We start from the raw sequence: 20,698 nt of genomic DNA on the forward strand, positions 1-20,698 counted from the left end.
GCTAGACCTTTGGCACCATTTGCTTTGTGCTATGACTCCATTATGCTTTGGGGAGAATATTTTAAACCAGACAGTATGTTGTGGCAACAGTACAATCACATCCTCTCAAGGAGCTCTTGGTGACTTACTTGGCAAGGCAGCATTACATAAATGATTGCCTCAGCAGGATTCAAACTAAACTTTTAAAATGTTATCTACTGCAACTCAATTTAGGTTCAGGAGGACATTTTCCCTTTGTTACAATTTTATTACTATATCAGTTTAATCTTTTATTATTCAGGTCTAGGTTTATCAGCTCATATTTGTTAAGCTTGTAGGACTGAACATTGTAAAATCAATATTTCCGCTAATTAAGGTGGGTTTTGGGAGTGGATAATCAAACAGTGTAGTGAATCATTAAAAACTTACATGCTAATATTGACTAGCATTATTGGCAAAAGGAGACCAGTTCTCTATGCCAGACACTTCTTTCTTTCTTATATTTTTAATGCAGAAGCAAAACACGTTCAGTAAAAAATGATGTTCTCAGCATTTAATAGTGTAGAGATGGTCCGTTTTGGGTTTAAAAGCAATGTGTTAAAATTCTGGGCACTCACATAGCATTTTCTTTCCCATCATTTAACTTAGCTGTAATTGGTGTCTGACTGTGTTTGGAAATAGGTGGAAAGCTCCTGCCTCTTATGAACATAATGGATCATTTCTAATTATTGCCAATTTTTTGCCAGTGCCTTTTTACCCTCCCAGTGATGTTTTTTTCTTGTCTGACATTAGCTAATGTTGGTTTTAGTTTATATGTTTACATTAGCAGTAGCCTTACTCGTGTTTGCTTCTGGTCTTCTCAGTGGGTGCTACTGAACAGACTGCTCAGCAAGGATTTGCTGCCACATTAGGAAATAGCTTCCTTCCCCCAGTTCCCTTACCAAGGACTGCCAGGGGGACACTGGATGCTGTTGAACACCATCATTTTATTATGTGGCATTTGACTGACTTTCACCTTACAAGCACATACTCAAAAGCCTCAGGTCTACTGTCTGATTGAGAGTGACTTGACTGTGCATCCCTCCTGGATCAGATCCTTGCATGAACAAACTGCTCAAGATCCTTTCTGTAAGAGTCATATCTCTTTGGCAGGGTTACTTCATGGCTGTGTCATGTGCAGGGGCTGCACCTCTTTTTAAAAGGAAAGTATAGGAAGACAAAGACTGAAAATACATTAATTCACTCTTTAAGTATAAAACCACAAATTAGAAAACTCAATCTGACATGAGCCAACCTCACATTGCATCTTCTCAGACTGTTTTTCTCTGTCCTTTTTTAACTAGATCACAACTTAGTTATTCTGTGGTTCTTCGTAACCTTCCTAATTAAAGGAAACTTGGAATCACCGTGGAATTAAGGCATGATAGTTTAGCTGGATGGAGGGAAAGAGGGTCCTGAGGAGAAATTATGTCAAATACCATCTGAGCCACGAAAAATGATAAATGTGTTGTCACTGTATTTCCTGAGAAAGTTTCTCACTAAAATGCTTAATAAATTTTTATTGCCTAATTAGAGGTTCAAAGGAAGAGCTTTTTTTGATGAAAGCACAGTATTTATCATTCTTGTTTCTAAGATTAACTTCTTCGATTTGCATGGGAAGCTTTATAACACTTGCATATTGACTCAGCCAGGCTATAGTAATTAGGGCAAGTTTTAGTCCATCTCTTACAATATCCTTTAACAATTCAACATTTCCCTCTGTGACTGAAGGAAATTGAGTTTATGTCCCTTACCATCAGCTGGGACAAAGTAACACAGTGAGATACAAGCTCCTGTGGCAGGTGCTTCCAGTTTGTATATGTTAGAGGGTTTGTATCTAGAGAGAGATGGGCAGGTAGTTGTCGCTCCCTGGGACAAGCTACACTGTGACTTTGCAGGGAAAAAGTGACCTCAGTTTGCAGCTATCACATGGTGCAGCTGTTGCCCTGCATTCATTAAAAGGTACTTTAAACTGGACTGGAACTGAGGGCCAGTATAGAAAGGTGGGTGGTGGGGTCTGTAGCTGCTGCAAGGGCAAGGAACACCAGGTAGCTGATAGCAACTCTGAATATGCCTTCCCTTATTTTGTGGTACCTTGCTGCTCTGTCCTGTGTGAACTTTAAAATGACAGTGTGTGGACGTGTGAACTTAGGAAATCTGCTTTTCTATGTTGCTTGGCCCTATGGATGGATGATTGTGGTTCCCTCATCACTTAAAAGATCTTTTGTAAGCTTCCCCTGTAGTTGAAACATTTGCAACTCCCCTCTCCTGAACTGATTTGCTGGTGACTAAACAGAGAGACTTGCACTCAAGCTGTAGCTTTTCTTCCAGAGAAGCCATTAATTGGGTTTCCTTCTGTAGGTGGGTGCCAGGTGTCTGTAGGAACTTGTGAGAACATAGTATCTTTATTCTGCTGTAAAAGTCAATAGAAGCAGCTTCAGAAATTACTACCAGCACAAATGCAGACCACATAACTGTAAAATCCTACCAGGTTTTGAAAAATGGTTTCAATGCCACTTAGAAGAATTTTTCTATAACTTTTGTGCAGTTAAAGACTGAGTTAAGGGGCAGAAGAACGCTCAAAAATCAAGATTTAAAAATTTAACTTATTCATTCAATTTGATGTGCATGCTTGCAGGTTAAAGAAATTCCTAATTGGCTAGCTCTACTTTGCATTTTTTCCTTGCTGGTGTGTTTTAACGTAATTATTGATTGGATTGTGAGCTTGAAACAAAGTGAGGCATATTAGTCTACAAATGCTGATTTGTACAGAAAAACCTGTGCACTAGTTTGTAAGACGTTTTAATTTTTTTTAAAGAAACACAATTCTTGCTGAGTTGAGAGCTTTTTCTTTTACTTGTGAGCAGTAGATATTATTGTACCTCACATAGATTTGCTGTAGGCAGTGTCAGAGTGCTGGAAAAATCTGTCAAGCTGCTTTCAGAAATGGCAAGACATTGTCAATTAACCCTGCAATTGTACAGCAAATTAGCAAATGTAGTATCTTGAGGATAATACTTTTTCTGTCAGTCTGCTTTCTTTAGTGAGTGCATAGAGCCCCAGTGATTTAGCCCAATATTTAGGACTGAAAAGTACTGTCACATAATTAACTCTTTAATTTACCCAGGGGTTTTAATTAGCCTTATTAATTTTATTTATTATTATTTATCTGCCCAAGTGACGGGTGTAAAGGACATCAGGTCAGGCAGGCAGAAAAGTCTGGAGAAGTTGGCCATCTGTTTCTCCTTCTGGACAGATGTTGTAATTGGGATGCCTCCAGCCTAAGGGAATGGTAAGCCTGAGTTCCCTGTCTGGTCCAGATGCTCCATGACTGTATGTGTGTGCATGGTTTAGAAAGTTGCTCTTTCACAAATAGTTAGCAGTCCTACAAGCAGTGGAACTCTTCAGAGACTATGTTAGCAGGAGGTCTAGCACAGATTTTCCTTATGTCTGTAAGAGCAGGCTTGGTTGGTTTTTTTCTGACTATAATTTTCGTCTGGAAGAGCAATGAAAGCCTGTGACACAGTTGTCACCATTTCTTTAGTATCTGAGAAAATCCCCATTGACTGGTGCTGGGTTAAACATCTCTGGTGAATCAGCACCAAACCCATTTTAAAGTTTCAAAATTTGTACCACTTGCTTATAATGTGGAGCTTTGAAACAATAGTCATCTTCCAAAAATCTCTTGTCTTTGTGGTTAGCTGTATTTGCCATTCTCCAAAACAAACAGATACTAGATACAGCATGATTTGTTTAGATGTGGCTGAGCACAGCATCAGGAGCCACTGAATGGGTTGAGGAAATACCACCTAGCATGATCAGAGTATAAATCCTTTGCATATGTGCTCCAGCTCTGATTCTGCTGAAGCACTGGCTGCATGAGAAGAACCAATATTTATAAGTTTTGTCCTTCACACCGAAGGACAAAAAGTTGAAGCACTTGGATGGTTTGGAAGGAAATCAGATTCTATGGATTCAGCTACAAGGAAATCTTGCCACAAAAATTGTCATGGGTCAGGCTGCTTTCCTCATCTCATGATAGCATTCTCATGATAGCAGAGGGTAATTGATGAACACAAGAAAATGACCAGATTTTTTTTCTCACTGACATGTAAATGGTGTCCCCTGCAAACCACAGTTCGATGCAGGCAGGAGAGGCCTGCAGCAATTTCAAGTTGCAGGTAGGTTTCCCAGAAGGCAGACCTATGGGATGACCCAGTATCATCATCTTGCTGGTTCTGTGTCAGTCCCCACCATCAAGCCTCACAGGATACAAGACCAAACACACATCATAAATTAGATGGGGAAGGTTGCTTTCCTTTGCCTGTGATCCACCACACTCTGGAGTTCACCATACAAGGTCACACTGTATTTACTCCAAGGGTCCACTCCAATACAATAGACTTTATGACCCAGAGTGTGGTTGGGCTCTCTGAATGACTCTGCTTTAATAATATAATAAAAGCAGTCAGTCAGGTCAGCGTTTGCTACTTCTGCTCTCAGATGGGTTGCAGGGGGTCACAGTGCAGTCCCAGCCTGTTCAGAAATGATGTCTGCTATTAGTCCTGCTTTGTCTGCTCCTGACCACATGCATGTTAGCTGGTTGAGTACTTTCTTTCAGTTACCTTCCTTCCTAGTTCCTGGAGATGAGGAATATACCACTTGAAAACTCCCACAGAAGAAAAGCATTTCTGAGGAAAATAGAAGAGTTTTTTTTTACTGTTTTAAATGTTTTACAAAGTCAAAGCAAAATGATCAACCAACAAGCTTGAGAGTTCTAAGGAAGTGCCAAGTGCACAATTATATGATAGAACTCATTGCCTCATGGCTCACAGCATGCTGGGTAGGCCAGCAAGTAGATGAGTTCAAATGGGGATAATACAAATCAAGTCTTAAAATGGTGTTATGGTTACACAGCCTTGAAGTTGCCAAAAAGTTGTCACTAGAAGCAGAGGAGGCATTTCAGCAGAAGTATGTATGCATGTGTGTCATATTCATGCTCCCTTTCCCTGAAGACCTGCTTGTGGGCTGTGGTGGGGACAAAATACTGGAAAAGATGGATCTGTAAATTGATCCAGTTATCAGTGCTTGTGTCCTCCCCTACATCATTCTGTTCTCTTTGAAATGCTTCTGGGTTTGTGACACTTGTCACCCATCTTTAAGGATGGGATGACTTTGAAAGAAGTGATGATAAGAGGAAGGAACTATTTTCCCTTTTCTCCTCAGTGCTCCAGTCCAACCTGGTACCTCTATTCCACAAAGGAGACATCCATTTTTAATATTTAAACATTCACAGTAATGCTTGTAACTTCACTGGGGATGGAAGAAACATTTTTCTTGTATCCTTCTGTGGTTTTGAAACCTACTTGTAATCAAAAAAGGAAATTTTCACATATAAGCCCCAGCTTTGTTCAAGTGAGGATGATGTTTTTGTCGATATTAAATTTGCAAAAATATTTGATCTGTTAATTTGTGGATGAAGTTTTAGTTGCTTCTTTGTTTCTTAATCCAAATTTTAGACTATTAGGCAGTGGAGACCTGAAGTTGAAATTTTTCCATCAGGAAAACTAAACTGCTTTAATTTACTCTAGAAGTGGCACCAAAAAAAAAAAACAGTATATACAACTGTACACTTAAAGTATGCTGTTGAATTGAATTTAATTAGGCTCCTTAAGGTAGTCAGATTGAACTACACTATCCTGAAAGTTTTTTCCTTCTGATACAAGGATTTTTAGAACTTCCTGACAAGATGAATACCATAGTGAAACTAGACCTTTTCTTAAAGACTAATGTCATGAGGGGAATTGATATATAAGCCCCGTAGAATACCTGGGACTGGAAGAGACCTCTGGAAGTCTCTGCTCCAAGCCCCTGCTCAGAGATGATCAAGGTTAAGCAGGTTTATGTATAAAGTAGCCTGCAGATAAAGTACTGATAATTGCAAGTCTAGCTTCAGTTTAAATAAATTTGCCATTTTATAGAATATAATTCTTAAACTCCCAAGTTCTTCTGTGTGTTGAATTCTGCAAAATTATTTCAAATTTGTGTGGTTTGAGCAATACAGAAGTGCTGTGTTGCACAAGGAACTGGTGGGTTGCTACAGTCTTCTCATCTCTAGCTGTGAGGGCGTATCAGCAGTTTAATTGAAACAAAGTGGGAATATTCATAAAATACTTAAGAAATTTATTTTCAAGGGGTATCTATTCCACAGAAGTTTCTGTTTGGCAGGAAATAGTATCATCTGCATTGGTTGTAACATCTTGTTTGTGATTACATTTTAGTAAATATTTTTCAACTTACTACGTCTTTTCTGATATACCTTTGATGGCCATGGCTCATGGGACATTAGTCATCAAATAAGGATCATCTTTTCAAGACTGGGATTGTAAATCTAGCATATGGAGCTAATTGGATTTGGGAACCAGAGCAGACAAGATTTGTTTCAGGGCTAGTGTGACAGTGGAGTTACGTCACTGGGTTTTGTTTATTCAGTCGTGCATGTGGAGCATTGAGCAGGAGTAAAATAGTGCATTGGTTAAGCAGTAAGTGGTTAAACACAGCACTTAGGCTTGCATGTTTTTTAAGTGGAATTTTCTGGAATGTCTTTTGAAGTGCCACAATGCCATCTACTGGCTCACTTTTCTGTGTTTTTTCCCAGAGGGGTTTTTCCTTTGTATACAGGCTTACATGTAAGGTTTTTGCACAGTGTTTTTGAATAGCAAAATAAACAAGCTGGGATAGAATGAGCAAAGTAGTTTTTGTATGCATGTTTGTTAAAGGACAAAATACATTATATACATTAAAGAATAATTTTTAATCTCTTACCAGTTAGTCTTGATCTCCTTTTGCTAAAAGTAGCTCTGAGATTATTAATACAAAAAGATAAAGGACAGGTATCTGCTTTACATAATAGCTTGTGTGCAGTAGCTTCACTCTTTTCTGTTTATAGTCAGTCAGTTTCTCTTTTTATTCCAATGTTTTTATACAGAAAAATGGACAGAAAATGAAGAAATATTTAAGGTGTCAAGCCACAGACAGAGGAAAGTGTTGTATTAGAAATTATTTCAGACAGGAGTCTCCAGTGACAAATTACTAGATTCAGTCTATTCCCCACAACTGCCTCCTCTCCCTGCCTTTCCCCCAATATGTGTTTAAATAGTCTTTTCAAGAATCATCAACAACCTTCCACTGACAAACAAATTTCGTAGACTTTCTAACAACTGTTATGGAGAAGCATGTATTAGAAAATATTATTCTCAGTATCAGACTGTTCAAACCATAAATGAGCAGTGGGCAGTTCTAAGAAGTTCTATTAGTTTTTTGTTTTAATCAATCTGACTAATATTATCAATAGGAATAGCCCTCTGTCTTCCATTTGCTGCCAACAGAAACAAATGGGCAAATATAAAAAAAATTTTTAAAAAACCAAACCAACAGGGACTGTAGATACAGGTAAATACTGTTATTTTTTAGTTTCATCGCTGGGTTTTTCTTTACACTGTCTGGAGAATTTCCTCATTAATTGGTCATTTGGTTTGTCTTCATAAAATACTCTCCACTTTTAATTTGATTTTCCCCTTCACGTTCAGTTTTTCCTAACACAAGTTTTTCATAATCCTGCCTTTATTCAATCTAGTTAGGAGAAAAAGAAACATTGGTAATGGCTTGGATTGTTTTTTTAATAGATTTGTAATTCGCTCAAGCACAGCTCCAGACTCATTATTCAAAACAACAGAGCTAGAAAATAATTTTCCAACAGTGTCCTAGATAGCCTATAGTAAAGGTAAATTCAAACATCTGTGCCTTTCGTGGCCTTTTACCCTTTATCTCAGTGACATTCAGAAGGTCAAGTGGATGTCGCCAAGCCCAGTTTTTATCTGGCAGGAGCTGCATGTTGCTGACAGCAGCGCAGCGTTTGCACGTCGGTGTGTGTGCTGGGGGAGAGCCGAGTGCTTCTGCAGCCCCCATGGGAAGGAAAGGAGGGTGCTGTGTGCTCCAGTCAGTGCTTGTTGGGCAGTGGGTTATTGCCCTGCCGCTGCTGGGCTGAGCGCTGCGAGCAGCGGAGCTGAAGTGATCGTGCTTGGCACCGCGTTGTCCTTTGTCACGTCAATGATCCGTGTCAGAGGCTGCGCTGCGCGGGGATGGAGCTCGCTGGCAGCCCGGGCTTCCCCGTCCCTGCTGAATGAGCCACCCAGAGCCGAATGGGAGCTCTGCCGAGGGGAAAACCCTCTGTGGTGTATCCATCACTGCTGCTTGGGTTTGGCCAGGGTGTTCTGGGTGAGGAGTGCTCTACTCTGACATGTGCAGAGGAACAGACGCTGTTCTCTTCCTGTGTTTGGAGTAAGTGCTAACCTCCCACTCCTAATTGTTATCTGTGCTGGGAAATACTAGGGCAAGCCTCTGCCTAGTGTGACATTAAATAAGGAAGGACTGGCAGAACCAGAAGAGCAAACAAGATGATTTTATACCATATCTTCCATTACAATCTCTTTTTTTTTGTTTTCTTTGAACTGTCCTGTGCTATTGCAAAGAAGGAAGAACTAATTAGGCCAGTTGCTGAAAGTGTTTTGCCACCCACACTACTGAAAAGAACTCTTTGTACAGAATTAGCTCTTACCAGCTGTGCTAAACCCAGTAATTTATCTTTGCCAAAAAGAAGAAAAAAATGCTGCTTTAGTTTAGTCCAATTAAACAAGTTAATGTAAGCTAGACCCTATATCCACACAAACACAGATATCTCCTGCTCAAAAGCTGCAGGGTTTGCAAATAATTATTTTCTCCCTCGTTAATTCTTCTTAGTGTTTGTGAAAAGGGCTGGGTGGGGGAGCACTGGGGAGTTAACCCCTTTGTGTGTGGAACTGGCTGAGTGTGAGCTGTGTGGCTGAAGAGCAGTGTGATGGCAGGACACTTGCCTGAACTTGGGCAGGTTTGACACGAGGGCTTGGCTTGGGCTTTGTGTGGTGCTGCAGGTGGTGTTTGCCTTGGCACTGAGAGGCTAGGGTAGCAATTCCTGCCCCAGGGGAGAGGCTGTAGGAAGTCAGAAGTCTGCCCGCCCCCATCTGGAGTAACTTCAAGAGGAACAGAGTGGTTCCTCTGTGTTTGCAGTTATGGCTCTGCAGAGGTTGCTTAATAAAGTAGATCGAAGTCTAATTTTTTGACTGGGGTGTTGGTTTGGAAACTGAGCTGGAGCTGAGAAGTGATTTCAGGGTGTCCTTGGCACAATGGATAGCAAGTGAGAACTTGCAGGTCCAAACATTGACTGAAATTCAACAAATCCATCCTCAGTCCTAAAACATTAAAGTCCTTTCTTCTCATTGGCTTCCTATTCAGTTTTTGTAAGAGTGTACACAGTCCAGGCAATGGGGTTTTTTGTATGGCTCTCACTGGAACTCTTCCAAAAGAGGAGAGGAAAAGAAAAATGCACTTTGAAGCTTGGAGGTTTGGAGATAGTAAACCCAGAATGATGGCTGAGCAAGAAAAGAGAAATCTTTGGATATCGTTCATCACAGAAAGTAAGATAAACAAGGAAATTATCTTCATGGTTTTGTCAGGAACAGATGACTGTAGTTTAGTAATCTGTAAGAATTTTGCCAAAAAACATGAAGTCTTTTTAATGCAGAAAAATAGAAATGTATTCCAGTCCTGATACACTCTGAGATCTCCTAAACACTGCATTAGGGACCTGATGTGTAAGTATTATACAATTGATGTGTAAGTATTTGCCTCAATGGGGTGCTCCTTTCTGGGCAGAGATGCAGATTGAATCAAAAACATCCAATACAAAATTTATCTTTGTAAATACAGCTATATTTTCTAAAGATAAATTCAATTTGTTATTTCTGCTCTTTCAAATTTAATTTTGTAATTTGAATGGGCACAGAGAAAAGCCCAGCCTGTAATCACATCTGAGGTGTGTGTGAGGTAACATCAGTGCAGAGGATGAGACATGTTAGAACCCTAAAGTAAATTGTTCCTTATATAAAATTAAGTTTAATCCTTGGTTATAGCCTTCTTGGAGGACAGGGAAAAATGAAGTTTTTCTGTCTCTTATGTCTTTCTCTTATGTCTTGTAAAATTGTATGTTACAGAATTGACTTTTTTTTCCTGAAACACGAAAGGCCTTGTTAGTTTAAAATGGTAGTAAAGCACCTGTCAGTTTTACAAAATGGAATGTACTTAGTGCTGTCTTGTAACCAGCACCAGGAATTTTGATAAGGACAGTTTGGAGTCTTGAAGCCATACCACCACCAAATAATTAAACTACGGCTAACATCGTGTCAAATCCAAAATTCAGCAGCTCACTATGTCCTTCACTTCCACAAACATAGCTTCAGTAGCAGATAAAAGACATTTTTTTAAACATTCTTGTGGCCCAAAGGACATTAACAAAACAGAAAATTTAAATTGCTAGATTAAACAATATTACAGTTCTAAGTCACCTGAACTTTTACCCTTTATGTTTGGTATTTTGGATAAGATCAGAATAAATGAAAAAAAACAAATCAAAGTTTATTTAGTTAATATAGTATTCCCTTACCAAATGTACATAGTGTGCTACACTTGAAAAGAAAAATATTTGATGCATCTTTCTGTAATAAGTGATTGTGCCAACCTATCCTATTTTTTGCAGTTTTCCTGCTAGTTACACATAATTATTTTGTTTAAGCAAGGAATCGAAGATCTGAGCTGTGAGAGTAATTATACATCTCTGTAATTCTGCTGCCTATATATACTTTCTATAAAATATTGGGCAGGACGCTGCAGAGAGAGGTAGCTCCTGCTGGAGAGTCCTCTAGCATAATACATGTTGTTATCCATTTGTCTCGTGGAGTTATTACTGCAGGTGTTCGTGCAGCCTTGTGCTTTGGTACTGCAGATACTGAGAAAGCTTCTTGTTCAGAAAAATCAAAGTGGAAGTGTAGCAAATGTGCACGGGTGACTATTGTGCTGTGTAAGATGCTATAGGAATGGACTTTGAGTGAGCACAGGCCCAGCTGGGATCAGAACAGCTGCTGGCTTCAAAGGCAGTGGATGGCCAAGGTTTTTCATGCTGCCAACCCAAATGCAATTTTAGGAGCCATCAGCATTGCCATGTGCCACAGTGTTTTCCTTACTGAAGAATCAGTGGCTTTAGCTGTTCCCACCACTCTGGGCTTGCACACTCCTGAGCTACTTTAGATCTGTGTGAGCTCTGACATGTTCTCTGGCATGTTTGTTGTGTAGAGACCCTTGGATGCATCTTCCCAGAACTACATCCAGCCAGCCCTGCTTTTCAGTCCTTGATATCTTGGTACCTGCTGTCCTAAAATGTCTTAGCTCCTGAAGTTCAGCATTTCCCAGTGAATATGCTTTACCCCTTGCACTTACTTTATGTCCTGTTCACTTAAAAATGTGGTGAAGACAAAGCAACCAAGCTTCTCAAGGCTTTAAAGAATCCTCATTTAGACAAGCAAATCACAGATAAAAATTGATAAAGTCTATGTAGCATTCTCGGCTCTGGAACTTTCTCTAAGTTCCAGTGGTTTGGGACAAAATCAGATATTTTCAGGAACTGGGAGGGAGGATAAATGTAGGTGGTGATGGGTATTATTAAAAAAGACAGGGGGGCACAGGTGGATAAGTAATTTTTTGAAAGATGTTAACCTACAAACATGCCTTATACATCTTAGTGTAACTGATTTGCAGTTCTCCCCAGCAGCCAAGTTGCCCAGTTTACATGAGAAATAAGGCTAAAGTTGATTCTTTCAGTGCATGGTGTTTCTGGCATCTGACTTCAGATACAAATGTTGTAAAAGGTGGCCTTTATAATATGATTGTTGTCAAAAATGTTGTGGCAGCTCATTTTAGTACCACAGTAGTTCACAGTATGAAACTTGATCACTCTACTCAGTAAGCATATTTAATATCTGTTTATACTTGTCTATAATGATTACATTTTCTTCAGTGTTCCATTCCAAAAGTGTCTTAGAACTAGTGATCCAAGACGACACTGAAGAGTGAAATATTTTCCTTTTATAATGATAATTTAGTTTTTGTATGTGTTGTGGAGTCAGTGTATCTGCAATACACAAACATTACAGTACTTTCGTGGACCTAGCGCAGAATGTGTGTTTTGTGACAGTGGCTGTTGTATTATACTACTGACAAAAGTAAGGCAGGCACTCACATTGGCATTGATGAATTCTGCTTATGTAGTTGCTACAAAACATAGGGTCCTCTGTGAATGGTCTGGGTATTTACATACCAAATGTCTCAGCATTACTAGACTACCTGTTATACCACACTCAGCACAATGTTATCCAGGTCTTTGTCTCTGTATTTTCAAGTACTAATGGTTTGTATTTGTTTCCTTGCCACACTCAGCATCTTAACTGAGTGATTATTCTCTTCCACGTGCTATGTTGAGAAAAGATCAGGCTATATTAAATTTTTTCCCTTTACCCACATGGGACTGACTCTCTAGAAGACCTGTTTCTCAGTGTTGTGATTTTCAAAGAGTTTGAGCTGATTTGTGAAGGTAGAGGCTTTCTATGCAAATGTGAGAGAAAAAGCAAGATGCTGAAATAACATCAGGAGGTAACAAATAGGGAAAGAGGAGAGGTGGGAGCCTGGAGATTGCCAGGATGCTGAAAGCATGAAAAGATCACACCCAGTCAGAGCATTACATCTGCAGACCTGCCTCTTCCTTGGATGTGTTGCATCAAACCTTCACCTGGCTGTTTATGCCCAAAATCAGTCACTGCTTGCTTTCCTGTGCCCACTGTCTGACATCTTTGTAAGGTAACCTTTGCAACAGCAGAGGGATGATTCTTCCCCTCTGCAGCCATCTGCTGTAGGCCCTCTGTCCTTTTGAGATGGTATTTTCCTTGTCATGCTCCTTTTTATCTGTAAGCTGAGCAGCTTGAAGGAAACAAGAGAAGTGAAACTCTGTGACTTTACTGAAGGACCACGTGGTCTGGTCCACTTGGCTTTCATAGAATCATAGAAAAACCCAGGTTGGAAGGGGCTTGAAAGATTCCCAGCATTTTCCTTTCTCTGTTACTTGAAGCTACATCAAGTGTAGCTATTTGCAGCAAAGGCCATGTCTGTCATACCCATGTTGTCTCTAAGGACAGTAGCATATTTGTATAATTTTAAGAAAAAGGGGCACACTTAACTGAGAAATAATAAGTGTTTAAAAAGAAGAATCCCTTGCTATTTTAGATCACCATATACCAAATACGCATGAATATATATGCTGTGTGTAAATCATTGCTGGAATAGATAAGATTCTTTGCTCTTTTCACTGAAGAGTATCTCTTCAGGGAGACCCACTGACTAAATTAATGAGAATGTTAAATAAATACATTATCCTGCTTCTGATAGGCCAGATAAAGGTGTTCAAGAAAAAGTGCATATGGTTCTAATATAATTTATCATTATTAAGAGAAATAACTTTCAGATACATTCTCACCTATTAGCTGGCTTACTTTACTTCACACCTTCATATGTAGTGAAAGGCAGATAAATGGTAGCAATAAATTAATATTTCCTGCCTTTTCAAAAGCTTCATGTAGCAGTGATTATAAGAGTGTTATGGCACAAAGAAACAGAGAAAACAACATTTGCAAAACACAGGCAGAAGGAAAATGTACAATAGTTCTAATTTCTCAGCTCTTAGAAGCTTTCTTTTACTTCCTTTCCCATTCTGTGTAGACAAATGGCATCAATTAAAATAAGGGAAATGTCTCCAAAATAATTTTTTTCCACATTGATTCCAGCTCTGAAGAACTGAAGAATTTGCTTAAGAAGCCAAATGCAGTTTTTCAACATTCTTTCTGAGTAAAAATAAATAAGGCTGCTGCTGCAGCATTTAATACCAACACAAAGATTTGGCAAGGAACTAAAGTTATTGATGAGGTTTTGGTTCCATTTGAGTTGTATTAATTACTGTGTAACACACTGGTTTGTTTATTATTTTAGTATAAGATAATTTCAAAAATTGCTGCCCATATTCATTTGAAAACAAACAAATGTTAAACTGACCTTAGTTAATATGAAAAGTATTTATTATAAAGTGTGCTGTGTATAACATATTCAATTTTGGGCATGGGCGGAAAAAAGGTAATGCTCCTTAAAAACAGTAACTGCTTCACTTAAATTTGCAATAGGATTGCAAATTGGTTGGGATCATCCAACAGGAAAGACAGTAGGTAAACAACTTACAACACTGTTGCCAGCTCTTAAAAGTAACCATTATTCTTGTACATTTCTGTTCTTGTCAGCATTCACAGTGCAAAAAAGTATGAATGGGAAAGTTCTTCATGTAGTGTTAGGGGCACAGATTAGCAGCAGTAAATGCAATATGCCTGTGGTATCATCAGGGATTTTTCTTCCCAGTTAAGATTCAGTAGTGTGCCCATGAGATACACCTGTCAACTTTTCAGGTGCAACAGGAAAAAACAACCTGATTTTGTGTGTGTGTGTGTGATGTGTGTAGGGGTGTGTGTGTTAGTGTTAAATATATTAATACACAGGACTTTTTTCTTTTTCTCCATAATAAAGAACCGTGAAAAATGTATATGTCCATATGTAATCCCTGGCTGTAATAAGGTAACCATTTCTTGCCTGCAAATTTGCAACAAAAGATGGCTATGTTTACTATCTAGAGATTGGGTTTTTAATTTATTTTTCATATATTTATGCATGTGTATATAACAACCTATATATATTTTAGATATGTAAATGTGTTTAATATGTAAAGCTATCTGTAGTACATCACCTTTAGTTATGATCAGCATTTCTTCAAGAATAACAGGAAACCATTGTTACTTCTCCAGTGATTACACTCTTGGGAGGTCAGTTTTTAAAAAACTGAGACCTAAAGGAATTGTTGGTTTAGAGTGTTTTCACACTGTTGTGCTGTGGTGGCACTTTTATGTGTTTATGCCTTGCTTGTCCAGTGAGTTGATTCTTCATCAGGCGAGAATGTTGCACCTTCTCTTGTTAGGCCACTCTGCTTTTGTCTGCAATCAAAAAACAAACAGTGGCATGAAAAAAAAAGATAGTTTCCTTTTGAGGGCAAAAAGTTGTTCCCTAGAGATCACTTCAGCAGCTATATTTAAATGAGGGGAAGTTATTTAAATAACCTTTTTGTTGTTGTTGTTGTTATTAGTAATTGGTAGTTTTGTTACTTATTTTACAAATGGGGTGAGACATAGAAGGGGCAGAGGAGGGAAACTCCTCTGTTCTAGTCTTACGTCGACTGAGCTTAGAAAACAAAGGTAAAAACAGCAGTAGAAGGGTCTGTAGCCACATTGCATGGATTTGCTTAAGAACATACCCTGACTGCAGTTAGGAAGATGATGTTTCTGTGTGCTGGGCATCTCAATCAAGATACATCACCTCCTGTGCAAGGTTCTAAGATTCCTTCAAGGGCTGAGACCTGTGCTGTTGTCTCTCCTTTCATCTGTCCGTCCTGCTGAGAGCTATTACAGCCAGATTTCATGTCATTTTGTCTTTGCATTTGTTTGCTGAAGCTGTGGACATCCTTCTTCAGAGCCACCCATGTGGGTGCACACTTCAGCTGTACTTCGCTGTGTGCCTTTGGACATCACCTTTCCTGAGGTCTGCTGCCTAGCTACTGACCTTAGTAATTTTAGGGCACTCAGACTGAAATTTATCAGTGAGACCTCACCCAAGCAGGTAGCTAGTAGTTTGGAGATTGGCAAGTTTGGCAGGAAGATAAGGATGAGTAATTCAGTGACAGTGAGAAAAAGTATCTTCATCAGAGCTCAGCAGGATTTGTTAGAGCTCGTGGGTTATACACCACACAATTACAATTCTGTAAAGTACATGGGAAAAAGAGATGTCTGGCCACCTTTGTGCTGCAGAGCCAACACAACTAAGCAAGGAAAAATGTGCTGATTATTGAAGTAGACAGACATTTATACAGAGCTGTCAAGGAAAGATGCCATACTTTTCAGAGCAGAACTCTGCACTCTGAGTGAGGCAAATTAAAAAAAATAAATTTAAAGCTGGTCACCTTATTTTCAGCCCTGCAGAAATATGAGCAGTCACTTCTACCTCAACTCTGAGCTGCAAAGTAGAATCTTCATGTTGATAAAAAACACAAGACATGCCACATGCCTTCAGAAACTGAAGATGATGACCTAGTAGTATTTTGCAAGTAGTGGCAATGGATCTGCAAGATCTACTCCACTGTGTCAATACAGGAAAGCAGCCCCTGGGGTTGAGGCTGCCTCCCAGGCCAGCACTGTCCCATTGCAATTGCATGTGTCACATGGCTTGGCATCGAAGCTGCACATAAACTGCTCACCAGCCAGGGTGTCCCTGAGAGTCAGGCACTGGCCAGACAGAGACCTTTGGAGAGGACAGAGTTCAAAGTTGTCCATTTGACTGGATTTGTTGAATTTTTAGGGTAATGTCATATTCTTTCAGTGTCTGCAGGATATTCAGATTTTGCTTCTGTCACTCTTCTTACTTAATTCTATGATTTAATTCTTACTGCACCTCTCCATACACATCTCTGACGCTCTGTTATTTAGGGAAAACCTCTTCTATATGCCTTTTTCTCCCAATAGCAGTGAAAGATTCCATGAAGTGGATCCTCCCTGTGATTGCTTGCTGCCAGCTATGACAAAGAAATAGTACTGTTGCCCTATGAACACACAAACACCTAATAACCAGAGAATGGTTGGGTTACAGGATGGACCAGTGCTTACTCTTCAATGATTTCTTTTTCCCAATTTTTTGTCTCACTTACTTCTGGTGATTAATCCCATTCTGAAGCCCTAAGGCTTTTCCTGGATTCAGACAGAAGGCAATAGTAAGGTTTTCAAGTTCACAAGAAATACCTAACCACACAGACTTGTACTAAATCTTTGAACAAGGACAAATGGTAAGGTTTTGAGGGCTGGGCCTGTCAGAACCAAAGTACAGTGTTGTAGACAAAATTTAAATATCAAATAATTCAGAAGCAGCTGAAAAACAACTTTTATATTTCTATTTATTGTCTTCTTCTGATGACAAAGTGGTTCTTTATTGCTCATTCTTTCCTGGGGAATTTAATTGCAATAAAGAGGTAAATAAAATTTTGCATAACCAAGTTGCTATGCAAATCATAGAGCCTTTTTCCCCAAAAGTTTCCTGTGGTCAGTGGCACTGACCTGGCACTGACCTATGCACTGGCTTCCAGCCACCTACCAGAAGAGTAAATGCAGTGTACAAGCTACAAACATGCAGGATGAAAAAAGAGCACAATAGGTAGCGACTTAAGTCTCTAATTTGGGAGAGTGATCCTCAGTGAGTGCTTGCTGGAGAAGTGCTTTCTTTAGAGGACACTGTAAGAAGACTGTTGTGGTTTGGAGGGTTAATGAGTGTCAGTGTGTAAATACTGGTGCAGTCCTGCCGAGGCAGGGGATGTTTATAGATGGGAGTTTTTCAGCAGCTATAAATGGAAGGTCTGTTTATTTCATCTAAAGCACATGGGAAAGGCTTGGTCATAACTAGAAATTCAAGGCTAATGGCTTTGAAAAAATCCTTACGTTTCAAAGTTCAGCTTAAAATGCCATGGCATAGTTCTGGAAGGGAGGCAGCAGAGCAGGCAAGCTGCAGCAGCCCAGCAAGGGCTGACAGCACAGCACTGGTGGCTTTGCGCTTGCTGAAATGCCTGCACGCCTGTGGTTTGCTAAGGAAGCAGCTCACACACAAATCTGTGCTTTTATTGCGTTCAAGTCAAGAGGTGCAGCAGTAGATAACATCTCCTGTTGGCACAGGGACAGCAAACAGCAGCTCGTACCTTTCTCCTACAAAGCCATCTGCCCCGGCTGAATATGATTGACTGAGAAGTCACGTACTCAGTCTCATCTATCTCCCCAGTTGGGGGAGAAAAAAAATGCAATTCAGGTTTCAGCATTTTTGTAATCCCTCTGAGCCTCCCATTAAATTTGCTCTACTGTGTGGGAAAGGATTAAAGATTCTTTGGGCTCCAAAACACAATATACAAAAATTAAGTACTACAGCATGGTTTGTGGTAAGGCAGCAACCAGAGTGTAGAGCCTGCCACATAACCCAGAGCAGCGAGTTCTCTTTGACAAGTAACACTTGCTGACAGCTTAAAATGTCTGTTGGTAACACATGCCACAGTTGTGCATGGCCTTTGTTTTAAATATTCTCTATGCAACATACTTCATAAGTAACTTCAAAAATAATCAGTTGTTCATATGCTGTTACTAACTTAGAGTGCCAAAAGAAGGGAATATTTACTGGCAAGGAAAACTTCTGTTCCTTTACGAACAGCTTCATAAATGCTCCCTTGTAATAAATATTTCAAGATTAAAATCAATGCGTTACAAGTTCCAGGCAAGGCTGTTTATCAAGATGAAATAGTTCATTTCCTAAAAGGCAATATTATTCACATTTTATGCAAGTGTGAGCATAGATTAAAAATTTTTATTGAAGAGCGGCCAGGATTTTTCCCCACAAAAAAAGGTAAACGGAAAATGCCAAAAACATTCTTTCCCTCATTTTTTACTACTTTGAGAGCCTGACATGCTGCTAGGCTTAATTTGCACAGTATTAAATTCTATTAAGTATACCATGCTTAGTGTAATTAAGCATCTAGCCGTTTTTGTCCTAATTTAACAATTAAATATATGAACCTTTTTTTTGTGTGTGAAAAGGACACAGAGCTACTGTGTACCCAGGCCTGAAGCAGAAAGTAGGGGCAAGAAAGGGCATAATAGATATTAAAAATTAGACTCCAAAATCCATACTTTTAAAAATAAATTTCTGCTTTCATTACCCTACTTGTATGAAACTTCTTCCTTCCCCATCTCAGCTGCTAAGCCAAGAGCTCTGTGTGACATCCACCAGCTGCGCATCCAACCACAGTTTTCCAATGTTATGGGGCAGACTAGAAAGTGCTGAAGAACAAGAGGAATCAAAGCATCAATGTTGGCATTTTTGCCACTTTTCATTTCCTCATTGCACCAGAAAGCACAAATGTATGAGGTCTGAATACCATCTCCTGAACAAGAGGTAGTTCCAGCGTGTGTAAAATGCTACTGGTGAACTAACAACTGTTGAACTGTTTTCACTGTTCATAAGGCAAATTAAATTAGGATTCCAAAGGAGCTAGAAAATAATACCATGCTATGTAATGTATATCTAGGCTCTCCATCCAAAAAGCGTAAGATATATCTGCTGACTATATCCATATTTTTATTTTCCATTATAATAATCTTTTCATTTTTCTAAGCATAGAACTTCTTGCTTTTTCTCTGCAGTAACTTGTAATGTTAATTTTTAATTTAAGACTTTGAATGGTATTCCTCAATATCATTTAAAGATTTTATGTATGATGGTATTTTATGTATTGGTTGTTTTTCTTAAGGTCTAGACAACAATAATATTTACATAAAGGAATGTTTATGGAAGGAAAAATGTGATTGTGAAAAAGCTTAATATATGGGCTACTCAGTTCTTGGAATTTTTTTGTCTAGCCTAAATTATAACCTTTTTACTTTCTGGTTTCAGCTTTCTGATATTTTGGTTTGATTTCAGGTTACCATCGACCAGCTGTACACCACAGAGAAATTGGTCATTGAGAGTCCGGGAAACACATAGCCAAGAGGAGCCTCTGATCCTGAAGCAACACTGGACCATCTTCAGCATCCTACAGTGCCACATACAGAAGCATAAACCCACTGCACATGTCTGAGCTTTTCTGTTCAGCAGAAGAAATGCCTGAGAGACTCAGTTTTTGGCAACCAAAGTACTATTTTCTAATGGGTCACATGTTCTAAGATATATGGCTGTGATTTATCATAGTATGTAAAGTAATCTTGAAATCTGTTGCTTGTATGTCTCGTGTGATGGAATAGCTCCTGCCCTATTTTGACAATAAAACTTCATTAAACTACCTGTAACCAGATACATTATTTTGCTGCTGACCTTGTCTCTCACTTACCACAAAAAATGTTAGATTTAAAACCCCTCACCCAGTTACTAAGTTTGTATTGATCCTGTTGCATTTAAAAATACACAGCATCTGAATTAAATTACTAAATACATACTTTAGATATTAAAACCAGAATTTTCGTCTCCTGGACCTTGATACTTACAAATATCATAGGCTGCATTATGTGATTTCCTTGAAGAACATCCCTTGACATTTCAGGAGGTGACAAAGATTTCACTAGTTCTTTCTTTAGTTTCCAAGAGTTAATTACCAGTTTTCTCCCACTTTTAACAATTAACTGATCAGAATAGCAGAATGAAAGACTTGAATTACTGAAGGCTGAGAGCTTTAAAATGTATTTGCACTACCAAGTCCTGTAATTTGTTGAGGTGCAGCTATTAGTAGAAAGCTCCACATCACTTTGTGCAAGATTTCCCTTTTTCACAAAGATCCTGAATTTTGGCAGAAGAAAAGGAACCTAACTGCAACAGTAACTCTAGTGCTCTAAGTCATGAAGTGGCAACAATTTTTGCCTAACTGAAGTGGTACACACATTATATCATTTCATTGGTTCTCCTTAAATCTGTAGAATACACAACATTTTTAAGACCATAGATCAATTTAAAAGCAAGCAAAATTTTTGATCAGGTTCTGCTCAAGTCATTGTTGTGCTTGAATTTGTTTTCTATTAGAAATCTGCAGAAAAATTAGCATTGC

General features: G+C 39.0%; 1 protein-coding gene across 1 annotated transcript in view; it reads left to right on the forward strand.

The window, feature by feature from the left end:
• Positions 1 to 19,949, forward strand: part of LYRM4 (LYR motif containing 4) — an 85,231-nt gene extending 65,282 nt beyond the window's left edge. Inside the window, exon 3 of the mRNA XM_085051978.1 lies at positions 19,585 to 19,949. Within this exon, the coding sequence (XP_084908104.1) occupies positions 19,585 to 19,647 (63 nt within the window). The 3' untranslated portion in view covers positions 19,648 to 19,949. The remainder of the gene's footprint in view (positions 1 to 19,584) is intronic.
• Positions 19,950 to 20,698: the final 749 nt, after the last annotated feature.

Source organism: Lichenostomus cassidix, chromosome 2 (assembly GCF_008360975.1).
Source record: "Lichenostomus cassidix isolate B80296 chromosome 2, HeHo_3.0, whole genome shotgun sequence".
Classification (NCBI taxonomy): domain Eukaryota; kingdom Metazoa; phylum Chordata; class Aves; order Passeriformes; family Meliphagidae; genus Lichenostomus; species Lichenostomus cassidix.